This window comes from Nyctereutes procyonoides, unplaced genomic scaffold (assembly GCF_905146905.1).
Source record: "Nyctereutes procyonoides isolate TBG_1078 unplaced genomic scaffold, NYPRO_anot_genome, whole genome shotgun sequence".
Classification (NCBI taxonomy): domain Eukaryota; kingdom Metazoa; phylum Chordata; class Mammalia; order Carnivora; family Canidae; genus Nyctereutes; species Nyctereutes procyonoides.
In genome coordinates, this window is record NW_026575120.1 from 19,663,226 (window position 1) to 19,688,477 (window position 25,252).

At 37.5% G+C, this 25,252-nt stretch overlaps 1 protein-coding gene across 7 annotated transcripts in view; it reads left to right on the top strand.

Moving 5' to 3' along the window:
• Positions 1 to 25,252, top strand: part of PSD3 (pleckstrin and Sec7 domain containing 3) — a 577,886-nt gene that overhangs the window by 117,120 nt on the left and 435,514 nt on the right. For 5 of the 7 annotated variants that reach the window (XM_055334846.1, XM_055334847.1, XM_055334841.1 and 2 more), the window contains exon 2: positions 20,195 to 20,303. The exons of 1 other annotated variant lie outside the window; for it this stretch is intronic. In XM_055334846.1, coding sequence (XP_055190821.1) covers positions 20,195 to 20,303 — 109 coding nt within the window. Of the gene's footprint in view, positions 1 to 20,194; positions 20,304 to 25,252 lie in introns of those variants that run through there. One more of the 7 variants, XM_055334844.1, reaches the window with a different exon arrangement.

Below are 25,252 nucleotides of genomic sequence, written 5' to 3' on the forward strand. Positions count from 1 at the left end.
ATTAATAATGTTAATATTAATGATACTAATACTATAACAATTTGGATATTGAATTTTCTTACAGAAGAACACTCTATGAGTACCATACCTTGAACAAATGAAGTATAGCATGACCTCTTTTTTAGAAATGGACCCAAGTAAAAGGCCATAAGTATAAAATAGTTTTTAACAAGACCTAAACATGGATACTTTGTATTTCATTATTGAATTTACCCCCATTAGGAATTTGTATTGTTTTCTGGTCATTCTATAAATTCACATTGTGCTGTGGATTTCTAAATCTAAATTCAACTATTTTGTTTTCAGGATTTCATTAAGATACTGTGCATTGTGGGGCACTTGAACAAAGAATATTTGTGGGAAAGAGAGTTTTAAAAGACTATGAGTATAATGTAACTTTACTTAGTACCTTAAAACTGTTACTAAAATGGATCCCAGTAAAAGAAGGCATACTGAACATTAGCTTCCCTCTGCCACCTGACATGTTTATTAAATAAGTAAATTTTATATCAAAACATAAAGATTTAAAAGAATGTTCTTTTCAAAGAAGACACTTTAGAAGGCTTTACTCTTATTTTTATGATTTTGCGGTAGCTCAACACAATCCTGGATCTTTTTACTTTGGAATTACATTTATACCCTCCATTGCATTTTGAAAAATTAACATCAGTGGTGGTGGAGTTTTATTTTTTTGTGGGTGAATTTTATTTTTGAGTCAGACTATAACTTTTAAAGTTTGCTCTGTAGGCCAGGTGATAGCAAGCTGGGACATAGTATCTTTTTAGTGAGACATTTAGGTGTGTCTGTAAAGAAACCTCCTGTCTTATGTGATGTGAAAACTGGTTTTGGAAATTACTTCAGAACAGGATTTCTAAATGATTTTCTCAGGATTTCTTGAAATAACAAGTGTGGTTTCCTAGAGGCTCTTTGAATGAGGACAATTCATTTAGACATACAAATTCTGTTTTTTTTTTTTTTCAAGTTCTGTTTTTAAAAATAAAGTTCAATATACTTTATGTTCTGCCTGTGAAATCTTCCTCAATGTTTGAGTATCCCAATTAGGCAGAATTGGACTTGGGAACAGTTTTTCTGAGTTGGGAAATCTCAGTTATCGGGTAGAAATATAAGATGATTTTAACCAAGGGCAATGGCTACCCTAAAACAGAGTACAGTGTTTTAGGTGGATATATGTAGATATTTTTATTTCCCCTCAGGAAAAGGTACAGTGTATTCACCATCTTCTCCAAGGTTCCTGGAACCCCAAAACAATTGAAAACCAAGAGACTTTCCCTTCTCTGGCACTTCAGGAACTGTAGGAGCATGGAGATGCATTTCTGTACCCTGTTTCTTTTATAAATCTAGAGCTGTCCCAAGGAGCTGAAATGAATGTCTTCCATGGGTGTAGTTGTTCATTTAGCTCCTCAGAAAGGTTACCAGTTTCATTTTGGTGGTTTAGATTTAGATCTTTCACTAGCCTCTTGAACTTCTTGGACATTGGAAGCAATTCCCCTCATAGCATCTGGGAATATACGAATGGGCCCTCAATACTTAATCCTAATTCTATGCATTTGGAAGCAAGTGAGTTTTGGCGGAAGCCTGTTTTTGCTCAGTCTTTTGATTTTCCTGGTAAGCTGCATGTTACTTTTGTGTGCTTTTTGCCTTTGGTTACTAACTTGATCATATGACTCCTGGCAGTTAATGGATATATCTATATATCTATATCTATATATCTATATCTATATCTATATATATCCATGATTCTATTTATTTGTTTGAAAGAAAGTGAGAAAGCAGGATTGGTGGGGAGAAGCAGAGGGAGAGGGAGAAGCAGGCTACCCGCTGAGCAGGGAGCCTGACTTAGGTCTCACCTTGGGACTTGATGCCAGCTCCCTGAGGTTGTGACCTGAGCAGAAATCACAGTTGGCTCCTGAGCCACCCAGGAGCCCCATTTACTGCTGGTAATCTTAAGATACCTTTGTAGAAGATTTGAAGTAGAATCCCCTGATAGGTCTTAGAACCTACACGAAAAGGAAGCCAAGTAAAAGACTTTATGGAACAGTGTATTCCCATTTGCCTGGAATAGTTTGGGCCAGGCAAGAAGATTGGAATAAGTTTTTCTCTTAAATCTCAGTTTTGTTTATCAAAACTTCTCAAACATTTCCCTTGAATTACCCCTAAAATACTAAGTAATGTTCCTTCTCCCAACCTTGCTTAAGTAGTGCATGCCCTAAAGCAATATGCTGCCAGAACATAATTTCTTTTATAAAAATGTTACGCTCATTTTGCATTACATTTAAGAATATATTTATTTTAATATACAAATCAGGTTTTAAATGACTGTTTATTCAAACTGAACTCCAAGAAAATGTACCCATTGATCCTGGGACCTTGTGTACCGCTTGACACACCACTGAGTAACCCTGAGGATTTGAAGATACCATGTTTGAGGAGCACAGTTGTAGGGTATAATTAGAAGCTAAGAGGTCTGGGGAAGTATACATTTTTAAAAACTACTTTGTCTGACATTGTAGTATAGATTGTAAAAATTTTGTGAGAAGTGGAATGGCAATCCCTTTTGCAAAGTATATAGTAGTTTGAAAATTATGAAGAAAACCTAACAAAAATGGAGTTGCAAGGTCAGAAGAGAGAGCCTTCATGCCCTACCACTTGTCAGTTGTAGAAACAACAGGAGAGAGAGAGAGAGGTACTTTGCAAGTCCATATTACTTTACTACCCCAACAGGAGAAGGAAGGGTTTTCACCTTGCTCGAAAGGGCCCAGCCAATGAAAAGCCACTATACTTGGAACTCCAAGTTTACTCCCCCAGTAGACTATAATAGCCCCTCTCAACTTCCTCCTTTTCTCTAAAACAGCATTCCTCTCTTTTGTTCTCCAGACTTAGCTATGGTTTTTGCCATAGCGTGGTAGTATGTGTGTCCTCAATTGCAATTCTCTCCTATACCCAAATAAACCCATTTTTGCTGGCAAAATAACTGGCAGTTTTATATTTAAAGTTAACAGTATATAGCCACCTAATTAAGAAATCCATCTTATCTCAAATAGCCCAGTGCATTCCACCCTTTAGTGAGAGTCAGGTCAACTGTTTCCTGACTCTGGGACTGTGTGCCACCTGTGATCCTGGGAAAAGTTATACATCACATTTTTTTTTTTCCATTTTAAAAAGGGAGATTAAAATACTTGCTGCCTATTCCTCTCATAAGATGTTCTAAAGATTAGTGAGATCATGCTAGTAATGTGCCTTAAACTCTGGAAGAAATGGGCACGGCATGGCTTTTACTCTGCCATTAAGGTCCTATATATTTGTTTACATGCTGCTTTAAACAATAAAGTAAAGTCCTGTTTTAAGCTGGAGGCCCATCCAGTCGGTGTGTCAAAATGAGTGGTATGCTCGTTGTTTTCACATGTTTTAGCTTGCCTTCTGCATGTTTGACTATTGCATGTTGGATTGCATGTTTTTCTGTAGACTTTGCTTACTACATTTTGCAGTTTCAAGTCTGTTTGTGGGACTTGGCTTTGTTAGTAACTCTAGGCTGTTATTTTTAAAAACACATAATTTAAATTTTGTGTACTATTTGAGTAATAAATTGTCGTTCTGGCAACCTGATGTGCATTCTCACCAGGGGATATGATGCAGGCCGAGGAGGGGGCTGATGAGAGGGGAGAGAACAAAGCCTTGCCAGCAAAGCAGAGTGGTCCTTTTGTGAATGGCCCAGTAGGGATGCTGATTCCTGAGGGGTGTAGCCTCCTCTCTCTGGGTAGATCTTCCCAGGTTTCATTTGGAGAAACCTCTTGGGCTTGGCAGGATGTGCTCATAAATCTTTATGTAGCCAAAACCTGACTAGTATAATAACTGCATTTAAAAGTCAGATGCCAGAGTGTTCAGAAAGGCATTATTTCTGAATTATCAATGAATGAAGCTACTGTAATAGAAGACAGCAACGTTTAAAATAATGTTGATATTCAGGATGGCAGAATTGGGGGAGTTTGGAATGAGATGGGAGAAATACAATTTTAAACATAAGATTCCACTGAAGTATAATGCTTAATTGTTAGTGATTTTAAGCAATGAGTTAGGCATATTTAAAAATAGCTTTTTAACATGAACGAACCTTTTTGTGAGTTGAACTTCAATGAAGAATAAGTTGGTCATGCAAATTGTTGTTAGTGGTCTGTTTTAAACATTTTAGGGCTGGGATTAAAAAACACTTTTAGGCTCTAAAAGCAAAAAGTCTGACCTACAAGCAACATTAATTATAATAATAATCCATCGTATATAGCTCAGTGAAAATGTGTCACTTTCTTTATAATGTTATGTTTTCTTTGAGTTTCAAAATATGCAAAAGGAGTGGGTTAGATGTAAAAACGGAGACCTGTGAGTTGAGTGAATTGAGAATAGTTGTAGACACAGGAGTCATTTGTGCCCCTGTGGGTAAAAACAGCCACTCTGCATGCCAACAGCTTTGGAAATCAAGGGGGACCTTGCAAAGAGAGAAGTGAAGGTAGTGGTTGCTCATGAATTAGCATTGTAAGGAGGAAATCATTGCTTGTGATATGAATTGGTTCTGAGGCAACAGAATCCTTGAAAATAGAAAGTAAGTATCTCCAGGGTTTTAAGGAGTAAAACATTATTTTTGTGAAGTGTAACAAGAGATATTGATTAGAATTAGAAATAAATATTTCTTAGAACTTAATTGAACTATTTCGCCTATAAATATAGGCAAAAACAAGTGGAAACTATGCATATATATATGCTGCCTTCTTAACGAGGTATCATATTTTTGATAGAAGTACTGAAATGTTTAAATTCATTAGTTTTCATGACTCTTCTTTCCTCTGTATATGAAGAAGGCCTACCTATTGTGGCTACATTACTGAAAGCAGCACCACGATTCACAGAGAAGTAGTAAGCAAATCCTAAAAGTATGGAATACACAGGAAGAATGGACCCATCCGATGGGGCCAACTTGATAGCTCCTACTGTTTCCAGTGACATATTTGCTTCATGTTGCAATAATATGGCCTTTATATTGTAGCTAGAAGCAAAGCCTTAAAATATTTGCCGTTTTATTAAATTTGTAGTACTGTTAATTATTTAACAGTTATTTGTAGTACTGTTAATTATTTAACATTGCTACTGACCATTCATTTCCACTCCCTGCCCATTTCTTATTTACTCCTGGCAGTGTTGTGTAGTAGAAATTGCTCGGGCAAGGTAAATGTAAAGAACTAATCATTGGTTCTAGTCTTTAACTATTTTGATGGTCTCTACTCACCCTCCTGAGTAATTTTGAAAAAGAATTTATTTTGTTTATGCTTTGCATTTCAGTTGTTGCTAGTTGAGTATGTATAAAATAAGAAAAGAAAACCCCTGAGGTTCATAAACTGAGAATCCATAGCACGCAGAAAACTTTGAGAACCTGGTATATGCATAAGAAAAGTTTTGAAGGAATTTTTTAGTTTTAGAAGCAGAAATTAAGGAAGTCAAGTTCTTTGTGGGTTGTAATGTATGGGAATATTATGGTCTAAGCAGAAATCGTCCAAAGATCTTGGTTCTCTGGATGGTTTGATATGACCTTTAACCCTGTGTGTCTTTTTTGAGATACAATTGATTATGGAACCTAGATCTCAAGTCCTTGTAATGATTAAGGTGATACAATATATGAAGTTGTATACCCAGGCACTCCTGGCTCATAGTTTGTAATCATACATACCTTTTAAAAAAATTAAAAAAAATTTTTTTATTAGACAGTAAGAACTATCTAGGCTAGTCAGTTCTTCGACATTTGGAGGTATTCAAACTTCAGTAGGCTGTGGAAGGATTCAAGCATAAACTTGATAGTCAAACTGAAATAACTCCAAGTCCCATCTAAGAATTATCTTTTTACCCAGTCAAAAAAAGACATCTTAATTGCATATTACATTAGCAATATGGTTTGCCATTTTTTTCCAAAACAACTTTTTTTGGTCCCACAAAAAAAAAAAAAATCCCTTTGCTGCATGTCTTTATTGTTAAATCTTGCCAACTTTATTTTACTATTATTATTATTTTTTTATCTTGCCAACTTTAAAGCCAACCAAAGACATAAGTTTTTTAATGTTGGGGAAAGTGTTAAAGGAAATTCCTGATAGGCACAACAAGGTTTTAAGAATCATGGTTGACCTGTCTTCATTTTTAGACTAATACAAAATCTTTGCAGAATGAAAGCCAGTGTTGTATATTTTACAAAGTTTGATGAGGAAAGTAGGTAATGTCTGTTATGTGCTTGAAGGAATGAGCTCTGAGCAGTGGTGGAAGCACATTCATTGTTGACCAGGACTTAGAAATATTTTTGTCAGATACCTGATTTGATGGACTGTACCTTAATGACAATTTAAAGACCTGTTAGAGGAATATTTATATCTACAAATAGCTTCTGTGTATATTTATTTTTTATGACTCTTATTTTTTGTTTTCTGTTGCCTTTAGATAGTGTAAATTGTAGCAACATGTTCTGTTACTATGTTCTGTATTACTGTCCCATTGTGTTGACAGCTGTGTAGACTACCGAGTACTGAGATGACTAAAAAAGTATTGTTTCTACTACTGTTTCATTAACAATGCTTATGCTTAGAGTTTCTCCAGTGTATTTAGCTAAAATTTCTCTGTTGCTGAATTTCATCATTTTTCAGTGGAGCTGTAAAATGTCTAATTGCTATACTCTCTTTAACTTCTGGTCTTTGAGAGTATGATTACTCCTCAGAATTTTTTTATATTTGTCCTAAGCTTTTTTACTCTTTGCAGAAGTCTCATTTTTCAGGTCCTTAAATCATCTTCCTTATTCTTTTCAGTTAAGCTTGGAACTCTAATAAGGCTCTAATTGGGATCTGTTGGTTGTACATAGAGTATAAAAATGACTTAGTTACCACCTCCAATTTTTGGCAACTCTGTTATGTGAGTATCAGCTAATGATCTACTGTGATTAGTATATTTATGCATTTCCTAATTTGTTTTCATGAATTGTTTTGTTCAGTTCTGTGTTTGACAAGTTTCCATTATTGAATGATTTCTGATTTAATTTATTACTCTGACATTCTTTTTTTTTAAATCTTTATTTATTTATGATAGGCACAGAGAAAGAGAGAGAGAGAGAGAGAGAGAGAGAGGCAGAGACACAGGCAGAGGGAGAAGCAGGCTCCATGCAGGGAGCCTGATGTGGGACTCAGTCCCCCGTCTCCAGGATCACACTCTGGGCTGCAGGCGGCGCTAAACCGCTGTACCACCGGGGCTGCCCAATTCTTGATTTTTTTTTTTCTTTTTAAATTTTTATTTATTTATGACAATCACACAGATAGATAGAGAGAGGCAGAGACACAGGCAGAGGGAGAAGCAGGCTCCATGCACCGGGAGCCTGACGTGGGATTCGATCCCGGGTCTCCAGGATCGCGCCCTGGGCCAAAGGCAGGCGCCAAACCGCTGCGCCACCCAGGGATCCCCAATTCTTGATTTTTAATAGTGTCTGCTTGCCTTTAGAGCCCTTCTCCCTAATAAACTGTTGGGAGTCTTACCAACTTAGAAGAGAACAAGATTTACCCCCAGTTGTTCATATGCAAGAGCCTTGAAATGTTCTCCTGATTAGTGTATATATATTTAATTGCATGGGCCTTTGAACACGTATACTTTAATCATTCTGAAAATCTGTTTTCTGTTATCTCAATATGTGTTTGCTGGATTGTTATGTTCCAGATAAGGGAAGTGTTACACTAATAATACCACCATCTCCTTATATTTTTAACTAATTTGCTCTTGTACAAAAAGATGATTTGTTCTCAGCTCCCCCGGGCAAAATTAGGGGTCTGTAATCACTCATATCAGTAGTCTTCACTCATAAATTTATATGAGCTACCAACCTCAGTTAACCAGATTTTACTATATGTCTGAGTAAAATGTATAGGTAAATAATAAAGAGTTTATCATTATTTGGAACTCTGCTTTTATTTTTCCACAGGAACAGGGATCCCTGGGTGGCGCAGCGGTTTGGCGCCTGCCTTTGGCCCAGGGCGCGATCCTGGAGACCCGGGATCGAATCCCACGTTGGGCTCCCGGTGCATGGAGCCTGCTTCTCCCTCCGCCTATGTCTCTGCCTCTCTCTCTCCCTCTGTGACTATCATAAAAAAAAAAAAAAAAAAAAAAAAAGGTTTATTTTTCCACAGAAACAAATCAGTTTCTAGGTTTCTTTTTTTTTTCTTTTTAAGATTTTATTTATTTATTCATGAGAGACACAGAGAGAGAGACACACAGAGACACAGGCAGAGGGGGAAGCAGGCTCCATGCAGGGAACCCGACGTGGGACTTGATCCCAGGATTCCAGGATTACGCTCTGGGCGGAAGGCAGGTGCCAAACCACTGAGCCACCCAGGGATCCCCAGTTTCTAGGTTTCCAGCAAGCCCAATCAAGTATTCTTAAAATTAACTTTTTTTTTTTTAAAAAAGATTCTATTTATTTATGAGAGAGAGAGAGAGGCAGAGACACAGGTAGAGGGAGAAGCAGGCTCCACACAGGGAGCCCGATGTGGGACTCAATCCTGGGTCCCCAGGACCACATCCTGGGCTTAAGGCGCTAAACCGCTGAGCCACCCCGGCTTCCCAAAATTAACTCTTAATATTAGTAAAGCACTAAGTATTATTTGAGCGCAGCCTAAAAAAATATAGCTTATCACATGATTTTTATATTCCAATTATAGATGTAAAAATAGAACAAGCCTCTAATCTGCAGAAGCTCTGGAGATCTAGACTGTGGGGTATGTGGGTAGGTGGGTGGGAGGAGGGTATATGTAAATGTCTTTAAAACTATAAAAGTGAGGATACCTCTCAGTGAATCATTTATTCTCCAGTGTTCTGTATTTAAGAACAAAGGTAATTTGCATTCACTCATTATTCTTTAGCTCATGGATTGTTGAAAATCCACGTTTGTGAGGGTGACTTGCCTTTTGTAGCCCAAAGCCTGCTTATTCTTCCCTTTGACTTTCCGCAACGAGGGCAGCAAGGTGAGTCTGTCTCTGCTCTGGAGTTCCTGTCACCGCCTCCGCCTCCCCCTTTAGGCCAGCTTCCCTGACTCCATCCCTGGAGAAGCCCCAGAACCCCTACTTGCCTTGCCCCAGGGGAGTATGCATTCAGGAAATGGGCTGAGTGAGTGGACAACAGCTGGTAGCAAAAGAATGGACCTCCAGGGGCTTTTTAAAAAGCCATGAATTCAGCTCTTGTCTTTGTGAACACACAGTAAAAACCAGGCTTGGCAGCAGGGCTAGATAGTGATTAGGTGAGGAGCCCAGTTCTCCTTTTGGCCACTGTCTTCTCTTTGGTCTTGTAGTCCATTTCCTGCTTTGCTCTTTAGTTTTGATGCTGTTTTTTAATGGCTTTCTGTTATCTTGTTTATCTCCTGGCTGTTTTTGGCCTCTCACTACTCTTGAGAGGCCCTCTGTCCCAATTTCCCTTGGTGCTGTTACTGATTTTGAATATCTAACCTATTAGCTTGTCAAGATAGTAGGGGCTAGTTATAGGGGAATTGTAAATTCCCGCCCATCAATTGGGCCATCCTCTTCTCAAACAGGAGTGTTTTTTCTGCTTGTTCATAGGCAGGCATGTGCCAGTAATCTTTTTAAAGGGAAAGATGCTACACATGATAAGATTTGAATATCTCTATTTATAGCCATGTAAATGGAAGGAATGGATGGTTTTATTTTTGGTGTTTCAGCAATACAAATTTCTTAGTTTTAGTGGAATAATGGAGTATATTTGAATGAACTACAGTAACAAGGAAAATATTAGTGGAATAACAATTCCTTGATAAGTCTTGTGATTGTTTCATTAACAACTCATTTGTACTTCAAAGCACAAAAGGTATATTCATGGAAAAAATGTGAATGTGAGTCCTTGGTTTTTTGATTGCATAGATGTAGAAATAATTATAGAATAAAAAGTGTGCACTTATGTATATATATGTATATATATATATATATTTGCCTGTGTGCTTGTTATCAGTTTCTATGGCTGCTGTAACAAAGTACTGCAATGTGGTAGCTTAAAACAACAGGAATTTATTCTCTTACAGTTCTAGAGGCCAAAAGTCTGAATGAGTTTTAGTGGCTAAAATGATGGTGCCAGCAAGGTAGTGGTTCCTCTAGAAACTAGGGAAGATCAGTTTTCTTGCTATTTCCAGCCTCTAGAACTGCCATTTCTCACATTCCTTACAAGGGGCATTTGGACCCTTCACTGCTCTAATAACATAGCACTGTTTCTCTCATTCTTGCTTTCCTCTTTCTTCTTTTTTGTATCAAACCTTGGCCCACCTGAGTAATCCAGAATAGTTTCCTTATATCAAGAAACTTAATCACGTCTTCAAAGTCTTTGCCATATCAGGCTGCATTCACAGATAGCAGGGATTAGAACGTGGATATGCTGGCCTGTTGCAGTGAACATACATGTTTGTGTCTGTTTAAAATTCTCTGGGTCCTCTGAGCCAGTCTATAAGCAAGTATACTCTAGTAGCAATGAGCATTCTCAATCCCCCAAAGTCCAGTTCTTGTATCCAAATACTAAATAATATTCTTCACTGAAAGGGACTTTTTTTTTTTTTTTTAAGAAACAGCTGATTGTAGGGAGAAGCCTGGAATGTCCTGTTGTACCAGAAAATAAAGTGGTACTCATGGAATAGTGGAGATATGTCCAGAAAAACAGAGGCCAGGTAGAAATTCCACTGGCCAAAACCAGGCAATCTGAGCTTTGAAGTAAATAATGAAAGTAGATTACAGCCCACCGAATAAAATAGTAAATTCAGCCTTTACTGATAAAAATAAATTTATAGGTTGAAAATTTGATGAGGAGCAGGGTATTTACATATTTTCTAAGTATTTTTCTACAGCATAATAATTACAAAGAGAAAAAGTTGCGATTGTCAGTGGAAAAGCCTGGCAGATCAAAGTGAATAAGATTAATAAGTAAGTGGAACAAGTTAAATTTGTGCGTCCTGGAGGATGGATGCAAAGAGCAGAATGGCATCACTTCTATGATATTCATATGGAAGATGCATAGTGTGAATTTAATCATGAGGAAATGTAAAGACAAACGCAAGGTGAAGAACATTCTACAAAATAACTGGACAGTAATTTTCAAAAAGTATCATAGCTAGGAAAATTAAGGAATATAATGTAATGTAATAGTGGGGTCTAATGGCCAATTGGTAGTTCTAAATTTCACTGTATGAGGACCTGGTTAGCTACTTACTAGTGGACCCTTGATTTATTTATATAGGTCTTTCTTGAGCTGATTACATTCTGCAGAGAAAGCTCTTTATTTGCCTGCCTGCAGGGTAGACTCTAGGGTGCAGCCAGCATTTTACAGCCTGGGTGGGAGAAGAAGACTAAGCATCTTAACGTTTAGCAAATAAATCCCCATTTCCACTATAGTATCTTGTGTCATTTGTGCCTGGTGTCCCTCAGCTGGAGGTGTTCTTCAAAAAAATGTCTCTAGTGAATGCAACTCCATTCTTTTGCCTGGGTTAGGGAGGGACCTTTGCCCATTGAAGTGGGGGTAAGGAACTGGGGAGCTGATAGTTCTTTTTTACTAATCCTCCTTGTTTTAGCCACTCCTCTCTCCACCTTCCCCTCCCCTTGGGCTGTGAATACTGTGTGGTGTGACTTTGGTTCTGTTCTCTCTTGACAGAATGTAAGGTACTTGTTATACTAAAATTCCTTTTTGCTCTTAGCTCTTTCAGCCTTCCCCAATGTGGTAGTTGTCTAGGTTGCCATAGTAAGGTACCTCAGAGTGGGTGGTTTAGACAGCCATAGATTTGGAGACTAGAAGTCTGGGATCGGGGTGTCAGCAGGGCTGGTTTCTTCTGAAAGCCTCTCTCCTGGCTTGCTGATGGCTGGCTTCTCCTTGTGCCTTCATATGGTCCTAATCTCCTCTTATTATAAGAACACCAGTCATATTGAATTAGCATCCACCTTAATGATCTTATTTTAACTTAATTACCCCTTTAAAGACAGTCTCCAAATAAAGTCACATCTAAGGCACTGGACTTCATCATATCAATTTTAGGGGACACAGTTCACCCCATAACACCTACCTAATTGACTGTTGCCTTTTGCAGCATTAGCACTCAGCCCTGCCTGCATGTAAGATGGCATGCACAATGCCTTCTATCCACAGGCCTGATTTCTGCTGGGCAGTGGGAGCAGATGAGATTGAAGGATCAAGTATGAAGTGTGAATGTTGGAACCAAGTGTTTGTTCTTAATGAGTTCTGAAATACTGTTTTTAAAATAAAATACTTTATTTTAGCTTTTAATCATCTCTGGCTTAAAGCATTTATAATACTCAGCTCTAACTGACTAGGAGGCTCTCATATCCTCTGAACCCCACGGTGAAATTGAAATGATAAGGAAATGAAAGAACATACAACACCCTCCTCAAACTCTGCTCTCAGCCCCTATTCCACCCTTCTCTTCCTCTGGCCGCATCCGTCTCCTCCCAAATCAAATTGCTTTTACATCTAAAATTTGCTTGCTGCTTTCGGCTTCTCCTCTTGATGTTTTGTAGCTAGACAATTAGAAGAATTATTTTACATCATGTGTTTCTCATGTGTCTAAGATCAGCGATTCAGCAACATCCCGAGAGTTGGATAATGTAATAGAAAATTCTTTGCAAATTTGAAAAGCTATATAAAAAGTAAGATTGAGATTTTATTTGTCCTGTCCATGTAACAGTGGACTCGCATCTTTAAATGCTGGGCCTGTTTTGATAATCATGTCATTGTAATGTTATCACACGGGATTTGTGTTATTCCTCCTTAATGTAATATTTGTGAAGGTGGCTCAGAAGTGTGAAGAATCTTTGTGCTTCAGAATTTGAAGGGATTTTAGAGATAAATATGAATAACATTCTTTATCAATAGAGAAGCTAAAGTCCAAAGATAAGCATTAGTGTGAGATTGAGTGGAAATTCCTGGTGGGATTAAAGTCTAGATCATCTAACAGTCCATTTGCTAATGTTACTTCATATCCCATACTTCTTAATGCAATTTATGTTTCTAAATGACTGATAAAAATAAAAGATCTATTTTATTCAATTAGTAATACAGAGGGAAATGTGGACTGAATTATATGGGGCTTCCTTCAAGTTGCTCATTTCAAATACGATTTTTCAGAGACCTGCAAAAATTATTGTAGAGATGGGTACTTGTTTATAACACTTGGCCTGGGAATAAGGTGTATATATATATTGATATATATAATTTTATATATATATAAAATTAACGTAGGTAGAATGAATTTTATTTCACTAGGCAAGGTGGAGGAATGTTAATGCTTTGATTCAGGTTTGAAAGTTGGGTTTTAGGATCCCTCATAATTGTCATAGTGTAGGGTGCTTTATCAGAGTGGAACCTTTTAGTGTATTTAATTCTGGGTAAAGCATCCCTTTAAAAAATATTTCTCTTCTCTACAGTCTGAATATACTTCGAACACCACTTTACTTCCAATCTGTAGCACAGATGTGCTCTGTGAACTGGAGTCAGCATCTCCCAGGAACTTTTTTAGGAATGCAGAGTCTCAGGAATCTCAGGCACCACCCCGGACCAGACCTGCTTAATCTATATATTAACAAGATTCCCACGTGATTCATATATACAAGAAAGGATGAAAAACATTGGTCTAGGACAGTGGCTCACAAAATTCAATCCCTGGAGCACCAGCATTAACACTGCCTGCAGCATTATTAGAAAATGCAAATTCTCAGGCCAAACATCCAGACCCACTGAAACAGAAACTCTGAGTGAATCCAAAGTACATGTTTTTAACAAGGCCTGTTGATGATGCTAATTCATGCTGAAGTTTGAGAGCTTCTCTAGAGCAATGTGTTTGCACCAGTTTGAGTATGATTTACGATGAGATACACATTTTACATCATGCTCTGACATACACACACACATGTTCATGTGCACATGCACACAGTAACTTAGAAATTTTATAAAGCAATGCTTATCTTCAATAGTAAGATATCATAGTCTGGTATTTTCAGTTTTATTTTTTTAAATATATATGTGTGTATAAATTTATTTATATTTATATATATTAGTGATCGGGTCACTAATGGGTGATGAGATGCACATTGATTGAAGCAGGGCCTCTTCTTTTTTATTTGTTTTGTTTCATTTCATTATAAGTCTACTCTTTAATCCCCATCATGTATTTCCCCAGTCCCACCACCCACCTCCTCTGTGGTAGCCATCACTTTGTTCTCTATAGTAAAAAGCAAGGTCTCTTCTTTTGTGCCATCGCCCTTTTTGGCAGTCCGGTAATGCTCTGGATCTCTTGTCAGAATAATGCTTTCTAAGTACATTTAATAATATACGTGGAGCTTCAGGAAAACCAGTGATAGTATTTAACAGATGTTTAATGATTTATATTTAACAAAATATTAAACAAATTTGTGATATGGTAATACATTTCTTTATTCATAATTAAATTTAGTGGTGGATCTAGTAACTACTATCATTTCAAAGTAGGGATGAATGTAAATTGTGTTTTAAGATATCTGCAGTAACCATTATATGGTGTGAAAATGGTTGTGATTTCCATTGGTAACAAAGTTGCAGCTACTGATAATAATACTGTGGTTCATTGCATACGTTCATATTTGAAAAAAAATGCTACATTTCAGCTTAAGGTAAGTGAAAATAAAGATGGAATTTTTTTTCCACTTCAGGAACTTCAGGTTTCCAGAATTCTATTGATAGGCCGTTATGAAACTGAGGTTAACAACCCTTAAGGGCTGAAGAGGAATGTTCCTTTAGAGAACAGTTTTCAGGCTTTAAATTGAAACTGTGCCAAAAAATTATCTTTCTGTAATTTCTTAAAACTGGTACTTCATTGATGGCATCTTTTCTTGTTTTTTAGAACCATAGTAATGGATTTTGTCTTTAGGATTTTCTTTTCTGTTGTTTTACTGAGACCTTAAGAGGTCACCTGGAAGCACAAATCCAAGCTATTGATAATGTCCCTTCTCCAGTCTCCCTGGTCTCAGTACATGGACCCAGTTGCTTAGGCCAGATTCCTGAGAGTCATGGGTTCTGGATTCATGATTTGAATCCACAATTTATAACCTTGGTGAAGTAACTTACCCACTCATTGCTTCTTTCTGTATGTGGGGTGATAGTAGTGCCCACCTCACAGGATGGTTCTGAGTGTTAAATGAGATACCCCATGTATTGCATTAGCGTCACCCAGTCCAAGCTTGTTCTGCTGGCCACATGCCAGACCAGTAAGTCAAGGGCAAGATGTTGGGGCAAGGAAAGCACTTCTATTCAGAAAACCAGCGAACTGATGGTAGACTAGGACTATTGTCCCAAAGAACCATCTCCCCAGGTGTGAGATTTGAGATTTTTTATGTTAGGAAGAGGGGGAAGTGGAAGAGGGTTGGAGTGCAGAGGTGGCTGATGTCTCTAGATATCTGAAGGAGGTTGTGTAACTTCTTTGTCCTTGGTCAGTTGATCTTTGCATACAGAAATCTGGTCATGTCATTCCGTAAATCTTGAACAGAGCATAGTCATTTTTGTACATACTTTCTTATCTCCCTGGGTGAGGTAGATTTTGGATGGAAAACAGTTTTTGCAAATCTTAGCTGTAACATGCCCATGTGCAGGTTACAGTAAGCAGAAGTTTCTAAGCTATAGGTCACAGTATCAAGGGAAATAGAAGCAATATGGACATGTGAAGTTTCTCTCTGCTGCATCAGAGCAGTGATTTGCCAGGACTAAGTGATTAGCAAATGTTACTCATTATACTTATCCCTGATTTCTCCTTTTCTCTCATTCCTTAAATCCCAATTTATCAGAAAATTTATGTAGAACTTCCCTATAAAATATATTTAAAATTCATCTACTTCAGCCAATTTTCATGCCATTTTTCTACTCTAATCCTCCATACTCTCTAACTTGGACTCCTAACTGTTGCCTGCTTCCTCTTGATGCATTTCAGTCCATTTTCCTATGACAATCAATATTCTTTTAAAAGCTTAAATGAATGATTTTTAAAAAATGTTAGTGAATCACTGTATATTACAAACCCTTTACTGGCTTCCCAGTAAACCTTTCTTTGACCTACACACCTTGTGTATTTGGTGCCTGTCTCCTCTCTACTGTTACTTTCTGCTGTGTTATTGTCCTAGCCAGTCACTAAAGTTTCCCATTTACCCACTATTCTGTAGTCACGTTGGCTTTTCAATTATTCCAGTAGCCTAACCCTTTCATGCTTAAGGTCATCCTGTATGACCCTCCCTCTGGTTAGATGGAGGTTTCTGGCCCTCCCTAGCCTCTCATTGTTCTCATCTCTGCAAGCATTCATTCCTCAGAAAGCCTTCCTTAACCACTCTACCTAAATTAGGGCACCATATTCCTCTTCTACCAGTCTGAAGCTCCCCAAATATATCAAAACGTTGCTATTTCCTCTGTGCTGGGGAAAAGGATGATTAAGATCCTGTAATTATCAAGCATGTAACTCCAAGAGAAGCATGCACCTTTACCAAAAAGATAAATTTTACACATTATGAACATTAAGTGATAGTAGAACTATTTTAAGAAATAAATTGTTATCTCAAAATTGTACAACTGGCTTTTTGATACTGGTATTAAAGAACAAAGAGAAGCCTGCTCATTGAACTGGTCTGCAGTAGCGTGATAGAGTGAATCAGAACTTCATCATGGGCTTTCTCACTACTGTCAGTCATTTCTGCTCCAATGAATATAATAAAAATAATAAAATTTCCCTCTTTGAAGTAGTTTCCTGGTTGCCAATAAAACCCTTTGTGTTTCTCTCAAAGTGAATGGTCAAGTATGCTACTTAGACATGAGAAAGGAAGGTGTCTCATGACTGGAAGGGTGGAAGCCAGTGAGGGCAGTGTCTGGATCCTGATTGATTTTTGAATTTGGGGTAAAGTGGCAGAAAAATGGCTCCCTGACTGAACTAGGTCAGGTTTCTCTGTGTTTTCCAGCTTCTGCCTTGTTACTGATTTTTAATTAATCCTGGGCCAGAGAAAGGAGGCATTTCTGATTCTTGGCAGTTGCCTAAAGCAGCAAGGAAGAAGGTCATAGGAATTCAGAACCATGATGTGAACCACTTTCACTGTTACCATTGTAGTCTTTCAAATAGAGGACTTGAAGGGATTTCAAAGAACAATGGGACAGATGCTTAAATTTAGGACAATTAGTGGGATGCCTGGGTGGCTCAGCCATTAAGCATCTGCTTTCAGCTCAGGGCGTGATCCCGGTATGGGGATCCTATATCAGGCTCCCTGCGTGGAGCGTGCTTCTCCCTCTCTCTATGTCTTTGCTCTCCCTGCGAGGAGCGTGCTTCTCCCTTTCTCTATGTCTTTGCCTCCCTCTGTGTCTCTCATGAATAAATAAATAAAATCTTTAAAATAAATAAATTTAGGACAATTAGTATAAATGGGATGACTGGCACTTCTGCTCTATGCCCCATGTTTGGCTGAATGGTGTTCCTTATTATAAAAAATATGGTCTCTTTTTGGGGAAAGACTACTTTTTGTTGGCATATTTTAGTAGAACCCATGCACAAGTATTCCTGCTATGTGCTGTGGGGTAATGGTAATCATTTGGAAAATGATGCATCTAAAAATAAAATACAGTTTTCTAATTACAGAGAAGTAACATGAATTTAATTAAAAAAATTCCAGCAACCCGCAGCTGATCTCATATTCAATGGTGAAAAGCCAAAAGCTTTTTCTTTAAGAGTAGGAACAAGACAAGGATGCCAACTCTTGTCACTTTTATTCAACATAGTATTGGAAGTCTTAGCTGCAGCATATAGTCAAGAAAAAGACATAAAAGGCATCCAGATTGGTAAGGAAGAAGTAACACATCACTATTTGCAGATGACATGGTATTACATATAGAAAACCTAAAGAGTCCACTAAAAAACTATTAGTACTGATAAGTGAATTCAGTAAAGTCGCAGGATACAAAATTAATATACAAACATCTGTACAGTAATAATGAACTAGCAGAAAGAAATTAGGAAAACGATCCTATTTACAATAATATAAAAAAGAATAAAATACTTGGGAATAAATTTAACCAAGGAGGTGAAAGACCTGTACTGAAAACTATAAGACATTGTTGAAAGAAATTGAAGATGACACAAATAAATGAAAAGATATATTGCAGTTATGGACTGGAAGAATTAATGTTGTTAAAATATCCATACTAACCCAAAACAGTCTACAGATGCAGTGCAATCCCTATCAAAATACCAATAGTACTTTTCATAGAACTGGAACAAGCAATCCTAAAATTTATATGGAACCATAAAGGACCCTGAATGGCCAAAGCAGTTTTGAGATGGAAGCACAAAGTCAGAGGTATCACAATCCAGATTTCAGAATATACTTCAAAGCTATGTATGTTACTCAAAACAGTATTGTCTGGGCACAAAAATAGACATGTACATCAATTGCACAGGGCAGATAGCTCAGAAGTAAACCCACAGTTGTATGATCCATAAATCTATGATAAAGGAGGTAATACAGTGGGGGAAACAGTCTTTTTAATAAATAGTATTGGGGCAACTGGACCACTTTTCTTACACCATACACAAAAATAAACTCAAAATGGATGAAAGACCAAAATATAAGACCTAGAACCAAAAAACTCATGAAAGAAAACATAGGCAGTCAACTCTCAGACATTGCCTTTAGCAATATTTTTCTGGGTCTGTCTTCTCAGGCAAGGGAAACAAAAGCAAAAACCAACTGTTGAGACATAAAAAGCTTCTGCACAGCAAAAGAAATTAACGAAACAAAAAGGAAAGCTACTGAAAGGGAGAAGATATTTGCAAATGACATATCTGATAAGGGGTTAATATCCAAAGAAACTCATCCAACTCAACTTGAAAAAAAAAAAAACAAATAATCGATTAAAAATTGGGCAAAGCGCCTAAATAGACATTTTTCCAAAAGAAGACAGATGGCCAAGAGACACATGAAACTATGTTCAACATCACTCATCAGAGAAATGTGAATTACAATCACGAGATATCACCTCATACAGTCAGAATGGCTAATGACTATTATCAAAAAGACAAGAAATAACAGTGTTGATGAGAATGTGGAGAAAAGGGAACCCTCATGCACTGTTTGTGAGAATGTAAATTGGTACAGCTACTATGAAAAACTGTGGAGGTTCCTCGAAAGATTAAAAATAGAAGTAGTGTGTAATCCAGGAATTCCACTTCTGGAAGAAGAGAACAGAAACACTGATTTGAAAAGATATATGCACCCTTGTGTTTATTGCAGTGTTACTTCCAATAGCCAAGATATGGAAGCAACCCAAGTACCCATCCACAGATGAATGGATTAATAAGATGTGGTATATATGTACGAGGGAATGATACTCAGCCATAGAAAAGATGGAAAGCTTGCCATTTATGATAACATGGATGGACCTAGAATGTATTATGTAAGTGAAATAAGTAAGACAAAGACAAATACCATATGATTTCACTTATATATAGAATCTAAAAAACAAATCAGTGAACAAACATACTCAGAAATACAGATAAGTGCAGAGAATATAAATGTAGAGAACAAACTGGTGGTTGCTAGAGAGGTGGGGGCTGGGAGGATGGCCCAAGTAGGTGAAGGGGGTTAGGAGGTCAAACTTCCAAATAAGTAAGTCACAAGAATAAAAATTACAGAATAGGGAATATAGTCAATATTGTTGGAATAACTTTGTATGGTGACAGGTGGTAATGACATTTATGGTGATGAGCATTTTGTATCACTATTGTATACCTGAAACTAATATGTTGTATGTCAACCATATACTTCAATTAAAAAAATATTGTACCATAGTTCTGCTCCCCACGAAGCCAGTTTTTGTATTTTTCTTATTCCCCTATAGATGTACGCTTATTTTTCTCTAAAATTGCTATCTTGAATTGATCATCTTGTATTTTGCTTTTTGTTGTGTTCTATTTTTCATATTTCATTTTTAATGGTTGTGTAGAATTCTGTCAAGTAGATATGTCATTATTGCCTAAACATTCTCTTGTGTTTGGTTTGCTTTATGATATATTTTTATGATATATTTTAACTGATGTTCTTGTTATGTTTTAATTTTGCAGGCAGAGACATTTGTTTGGGTTAACAATGCATCAGCGCATTCCCAGAGTGTTGCCAAGGCCAAATATGAATTTTTATTTGGCAGATCTGAAGAGAAACCTCCAAATACTAGTAAGTGTTTCCTGACTCTCCCCCTTCAGGTAACAGATGTGAAGTGCTACTGAAATTTCAAATATCAGAAACTGAGAATTCTTCAAACCAAGAACTCATTTGAAATTACCCAGAACAGGCTATAAGAATCACATCCTGTATTTCTTAGAAAGATTGTTTTGAAGAATAATTAAAGTGAGGAGGTTTCAAAGGGCTAGGAAGGCAGCAATGAGGGTGGAGAAATACTCAGTAGGTGATAAAGGGGTTATCAGTGTGTTTGGGAGTTAGCTCAGAAGGGATGTTGCTTGTAATTAGGAGCCTGGGCTCTGGAGCTAGATGTACTGCATTTGAACTCCAGCCTTGTAGTTTATGAGGTTCGTGACTTTCAGTAGGCTGATCTGTTGGTGTGTCAGTGCTATCACCTGTAAAATGGGATTATACATGTTATAAAGACAATAGTTAAATATGTCTCTGAGTTCTCTTAAGGTTTTAAGTATATTGACCTTTATGAAGATCTTAGAGCCATGTGTGGTATGTAATAAGTGCTATGAAAGTGTTTGCTGATGTTATTATTTATTGTAATCATCATCCTCATTTCCCTGACCTTTGAAGCTGGGATTTAGATGTACAGTCCTGACTTTCCTCGATTTTATCACTGTCTGACACTGATTTTTGTTTTGGGTAGTCAAGGATTCTGACCTAATATAGCTGTTGTTCAGTTGAAAAAATATTAAATAATAACTGCATTTTTGTCTTACATGTTAGATAGGATTATGTAATGGACCCCATAATATTTGGGGATAGTAAGAATGTAGTGCACATGCAGCTGTTTAATAATTGCTTTTATCTTAATAATGAATACTTATTAGATATTTCAATAGTTGAGGACTCTAATGAAGTATAAATCAGCTTGATTGTTTTTTAAAAATCGTTCTGCTTTCATTAAAGTTCTCGAATTTCTATTTATCATTCAGCATAAATACCTAACTATTCTGGGCTTGAGGTTGGGGCACTTAATCATCTATTCACTATTTCTCAGACAGGGGATACTGATTCACCCAAGACTATTTAAAAGTCCTTGACATAGCCTTATCTTGTCACATTGTGATTTTGTGCTGATTAAGCTTTTTTTGGACTTTGATAAAAAATTATTTTTACTTCGCTATGTAGAGATAGTATCAAATGTTTACATAGTTCTCTGACTTGGTGGGTGAGTTTGGTTCTTCCTTATTCAGGTTTTGAGTATACCTGTATACCTGAGGCAAATCAAAATGAAATTTTAATGACATTTTAAACCTATTTTTATTGGCCTTGGTAAAAATGTTAGTATTATTTGTTTCTAGTGTGAAAGTATGCATGCATTTATTGAATAGATATATTTAAAGAACACTTATTATGTGTAGTCACTTGTACTTGACACTGTGAGGGGCAAAGAAGTTAGAATTCTTTGCCTTTAGGAGCTTTTCCTTTGGTCAGGGAGTAACATTTCTGTAAGTGACTAGAGGGAGGGAATGATTACTGTCCGCTGTGACTTCATGAAGCAAGTAGAAGTTGGACTTTTGTAAAGGATGACTAGTGTTCTGATTAGTAGGACGTCTGGGGAAGGCATTTCAGATTGGAAGGGATGATATGAGTAAGGGTATGGTGGCAGAAAATAAAAATTGTTTGAAGGACGGGAAAGAGACTAGCCTGGTTGGTTAACAAAGCATATCAGTAAGAGAAGTTTAGCAAGATAATCATGTAAAAAGGGGCAAAACCATGTAGGGCCTTCTACGGCAAGGTAAAGAGTTTGAATTTTATCCAGGTGTGCAAATGAAAGTGGCAAATCTAGATGAATTAATCTGGAAATTGGAATAGAGTAGCAGAAGCTGTTGCTTACCACAGGAGGGTTGTAAGATCATTTTCATATCTTTACGTATCTTTTCATATCTTTACAAAATTTATGGCATATTTTTTCATTTCAAAAACACTATTGAAGTTTTTTACATAGACTAGTCGTCTGTCATCCAAACACTGCCCAAATTTAGAAGACTGTAGGGTAAGGTAGTAGAGAGAATAGGACACTGTTTTATTTGAATTTGATTGATGGACATACCTCTTTCCACAAAGATTTTTTTTTTCCTTAAAAAAAAAAGTGAATTTAATAAGTGATTTAGACTAGGTGCTTCAGAAATAGCCTGCTGGAGAAATGGACGCATCCCCAGTCATATTCTGGTGTCGTCGCTTGAGGGGTAGAGCCCTAGTAATGACATATTCAGATCAGGCACAGTCACTTGGTTTGTGATCCCCAGTCAGGCCCAAGGAAAGTGGTGCTGCTACAACAAGAGAAGGCTTAGACTTTGCCATTGAGCAGGGATTTAACAGGAGTTGTAGGTGGGAAGTTCCAGGGAAAACAAGTCAAGATTATTTGCCAACTATAGCTTACCGCGGGAATTTTGAATCAATGAAAGGCTTAGGGTGTTGGATGGGATACAGGAGAACATGTGAATAGTGGGAAGAATCCTTTGGCTTGAAATTAAGATCTAGATTCTCATTATCTGTCCATCAGTATAGTAAAAGGAAACTGATAACTGTGCTTCTCTGGTTTCTGTGTTCCCTCTGCTTCCTGGAGCTGCAGCTTTCAGGAGCTTCTCAAGGGCTAGAGCAGTGGTTGGTACTTGTTGAGAGGCTCTGAGCTATGTGTGACACGAGTTGTGATGTGACTTAATGAGGCTGTGAGCTACCAGAGGTAGGTTCCCCTCTTCCATTCCAATCAGCTGTTGGAATATGTGTGAGCTGCATTGAACTTCAAAGAGATAAAAAGAGGTATCGTAGGAGCCTCACCTGGGCTAGCCATAAGGCCTATATTAGTGTTTGGGTGGCAGTGCCTTTCAATTTTCCCCTGTAGGTTGCCACACTTTGATGACCAGCACAGCTTTTCTAAACTAGTCAAATAACATTTAGTTTAACAGGAGGGTGGCTTCATTTTGGGAAAGCATATTTTTTGATGTGTTTGTAAGGCAGTATCAAATGACCATGGTTGGTTGGTCTTTCTTTTGGTCACAATCTGGAAGGAAAAAATATTTGAGAAAGTCTTTGAAGAAAACTAAGACTCTGTTCCTTAACTTATAGGGAGAACAAGGGACTTATGGAAGTGTGTGAGGAAGTAAAAGGGCCTATAGGATGCTAGAAGGGGAGTCAACTTCTTATATTAACTCTTAGAAGTTGACAAAATCTTACTCCTATATTCTTTATTGATCTATAGACTTTTTAAGGTAAGTAGGTAAAGAAATGCACCTCAGAAATCTTAAAGAACTTGCCCATGGATACATAGTTTAGATGCTTTAGAATGAGATGGAGATCAGAGAGGAGGTGAGGGGCCTGGGGATTGATATTGGTTTTCCAGAGCTCTGAGGGGGGAAACATCACTCACATGGAATGAAATCCAAGGCTGCAGTACAGATGGGGTAGAGATCCAGGTGTATCTTCACATGATATCTAGAAATGGACACAAAACTGGTGTTCGACTGTTAACCTTAAAAGTAAAAGAGCCTCTTAACTTTACTAGCAAATCAGCTTATTCAGGAATAGTAGAGCGATTGCAATTTGGGACACGCAAACTATGGTAAAACATAGCAGATCAAAGGAGAGGAACCTTACTTTATAGAGAGAAAGGAAGTTGGAAGGGGCTGCTTTTAACAAAAGTCTATTGGAAGAAAGTGAGAGTTTAAGGTGGTGACATTTCTCATTGGTTGAGTTGTGGCATTACTGGCTGAGCTTATTGCTGGCCAATGAGAAATTCTTCCTTTTTCCCGCTGGAATCATGAAGTAAGCTTTTTCCTGTTGTGAAACCACAGTGTCTCCCTTCATGTTGAGGTCTGCAGTTGGCCAGTGGTAGAGCATGAGAGCTCCCCTGTTGGCCTCCCCCCTCCATTCACAGACTGGGGAAAACCCACAAATTATTCCCAAAGTAAATGCAAAACCACTGAGAAATCATTTCACAGCTCAGGACATAGAAAACTCATATTAATAAATAAGTCCATAATCCATAACATTGATCAACTCACAATAAAATGGTATAAATTGCAAAAAGGAAGGAACTTGCATGGAAGGAAGGGAAGTCCCTAGATGCACAACAAATAGGGAATCAAGACCCAAAGAACTAGAGGCAGTAGAATATTTTGAGATTGTAAAATTGGTTTGTTTAAAAGATAAAAGAGGGGAAAGAAACCATTATGATGAAAGAGCAAAGTATGAAGTAGAGAACACATATTTGAACATGAACCAAATACAACATACAGAAAATAAAAAAAATATGTAGATAGGGGAATAAAAAAAAATTCCACAATGTGGGATTAGGTGTACATTATTAAGTTTACATTTGGTGGGGGCTGATGAACTCTTTTTTGAAGCCCGCATCCCCCCTGCTTATCAAATGTTATCTATAGAGAAGTGAAAAGAAGGAGAAGAGAAGAACATCCGTAATTCCCAGCAATATGGTCTCATTTTGGTAAAGTTCTCGTTTTTTTCTAAAGATTTTATTTACTTATTCATGAGACACAGAAAGAGAGAGGCAGAGACACAGGCAGAAGGGGAAGCAGGTTCCATGCAGGGAGCCCGATGTGGGACTCGATCCCAGGACTCCAGGATCAAGCCCTGAGCCAAAGGCAGACGCTCAACCACTGAGCCACCCAGGTGCCCCAGTTCTGATTTTTTTTGTTTGTATGTTCCATACCCTAGAGTGCACAAATGTTTCTTCTTTTCTTGTTTCTTCCTTGTTCAGTAAATATATGAGTGGTTACTCTGTAGCAGACATTGTTACAGGTTTTGGGACTAGAGTAATGAACAAAATTATCCAAATGATATGTGTGTATAATCTGAAACCTATAACTTTTACCCAGTCATGCATGGCCAGAAACGAGTTCTGTACCACTCTCCATTCCCTTCCTTGAGGCATGCTGCCAACACGGGTCTCCCAATCTCTCTCTAAA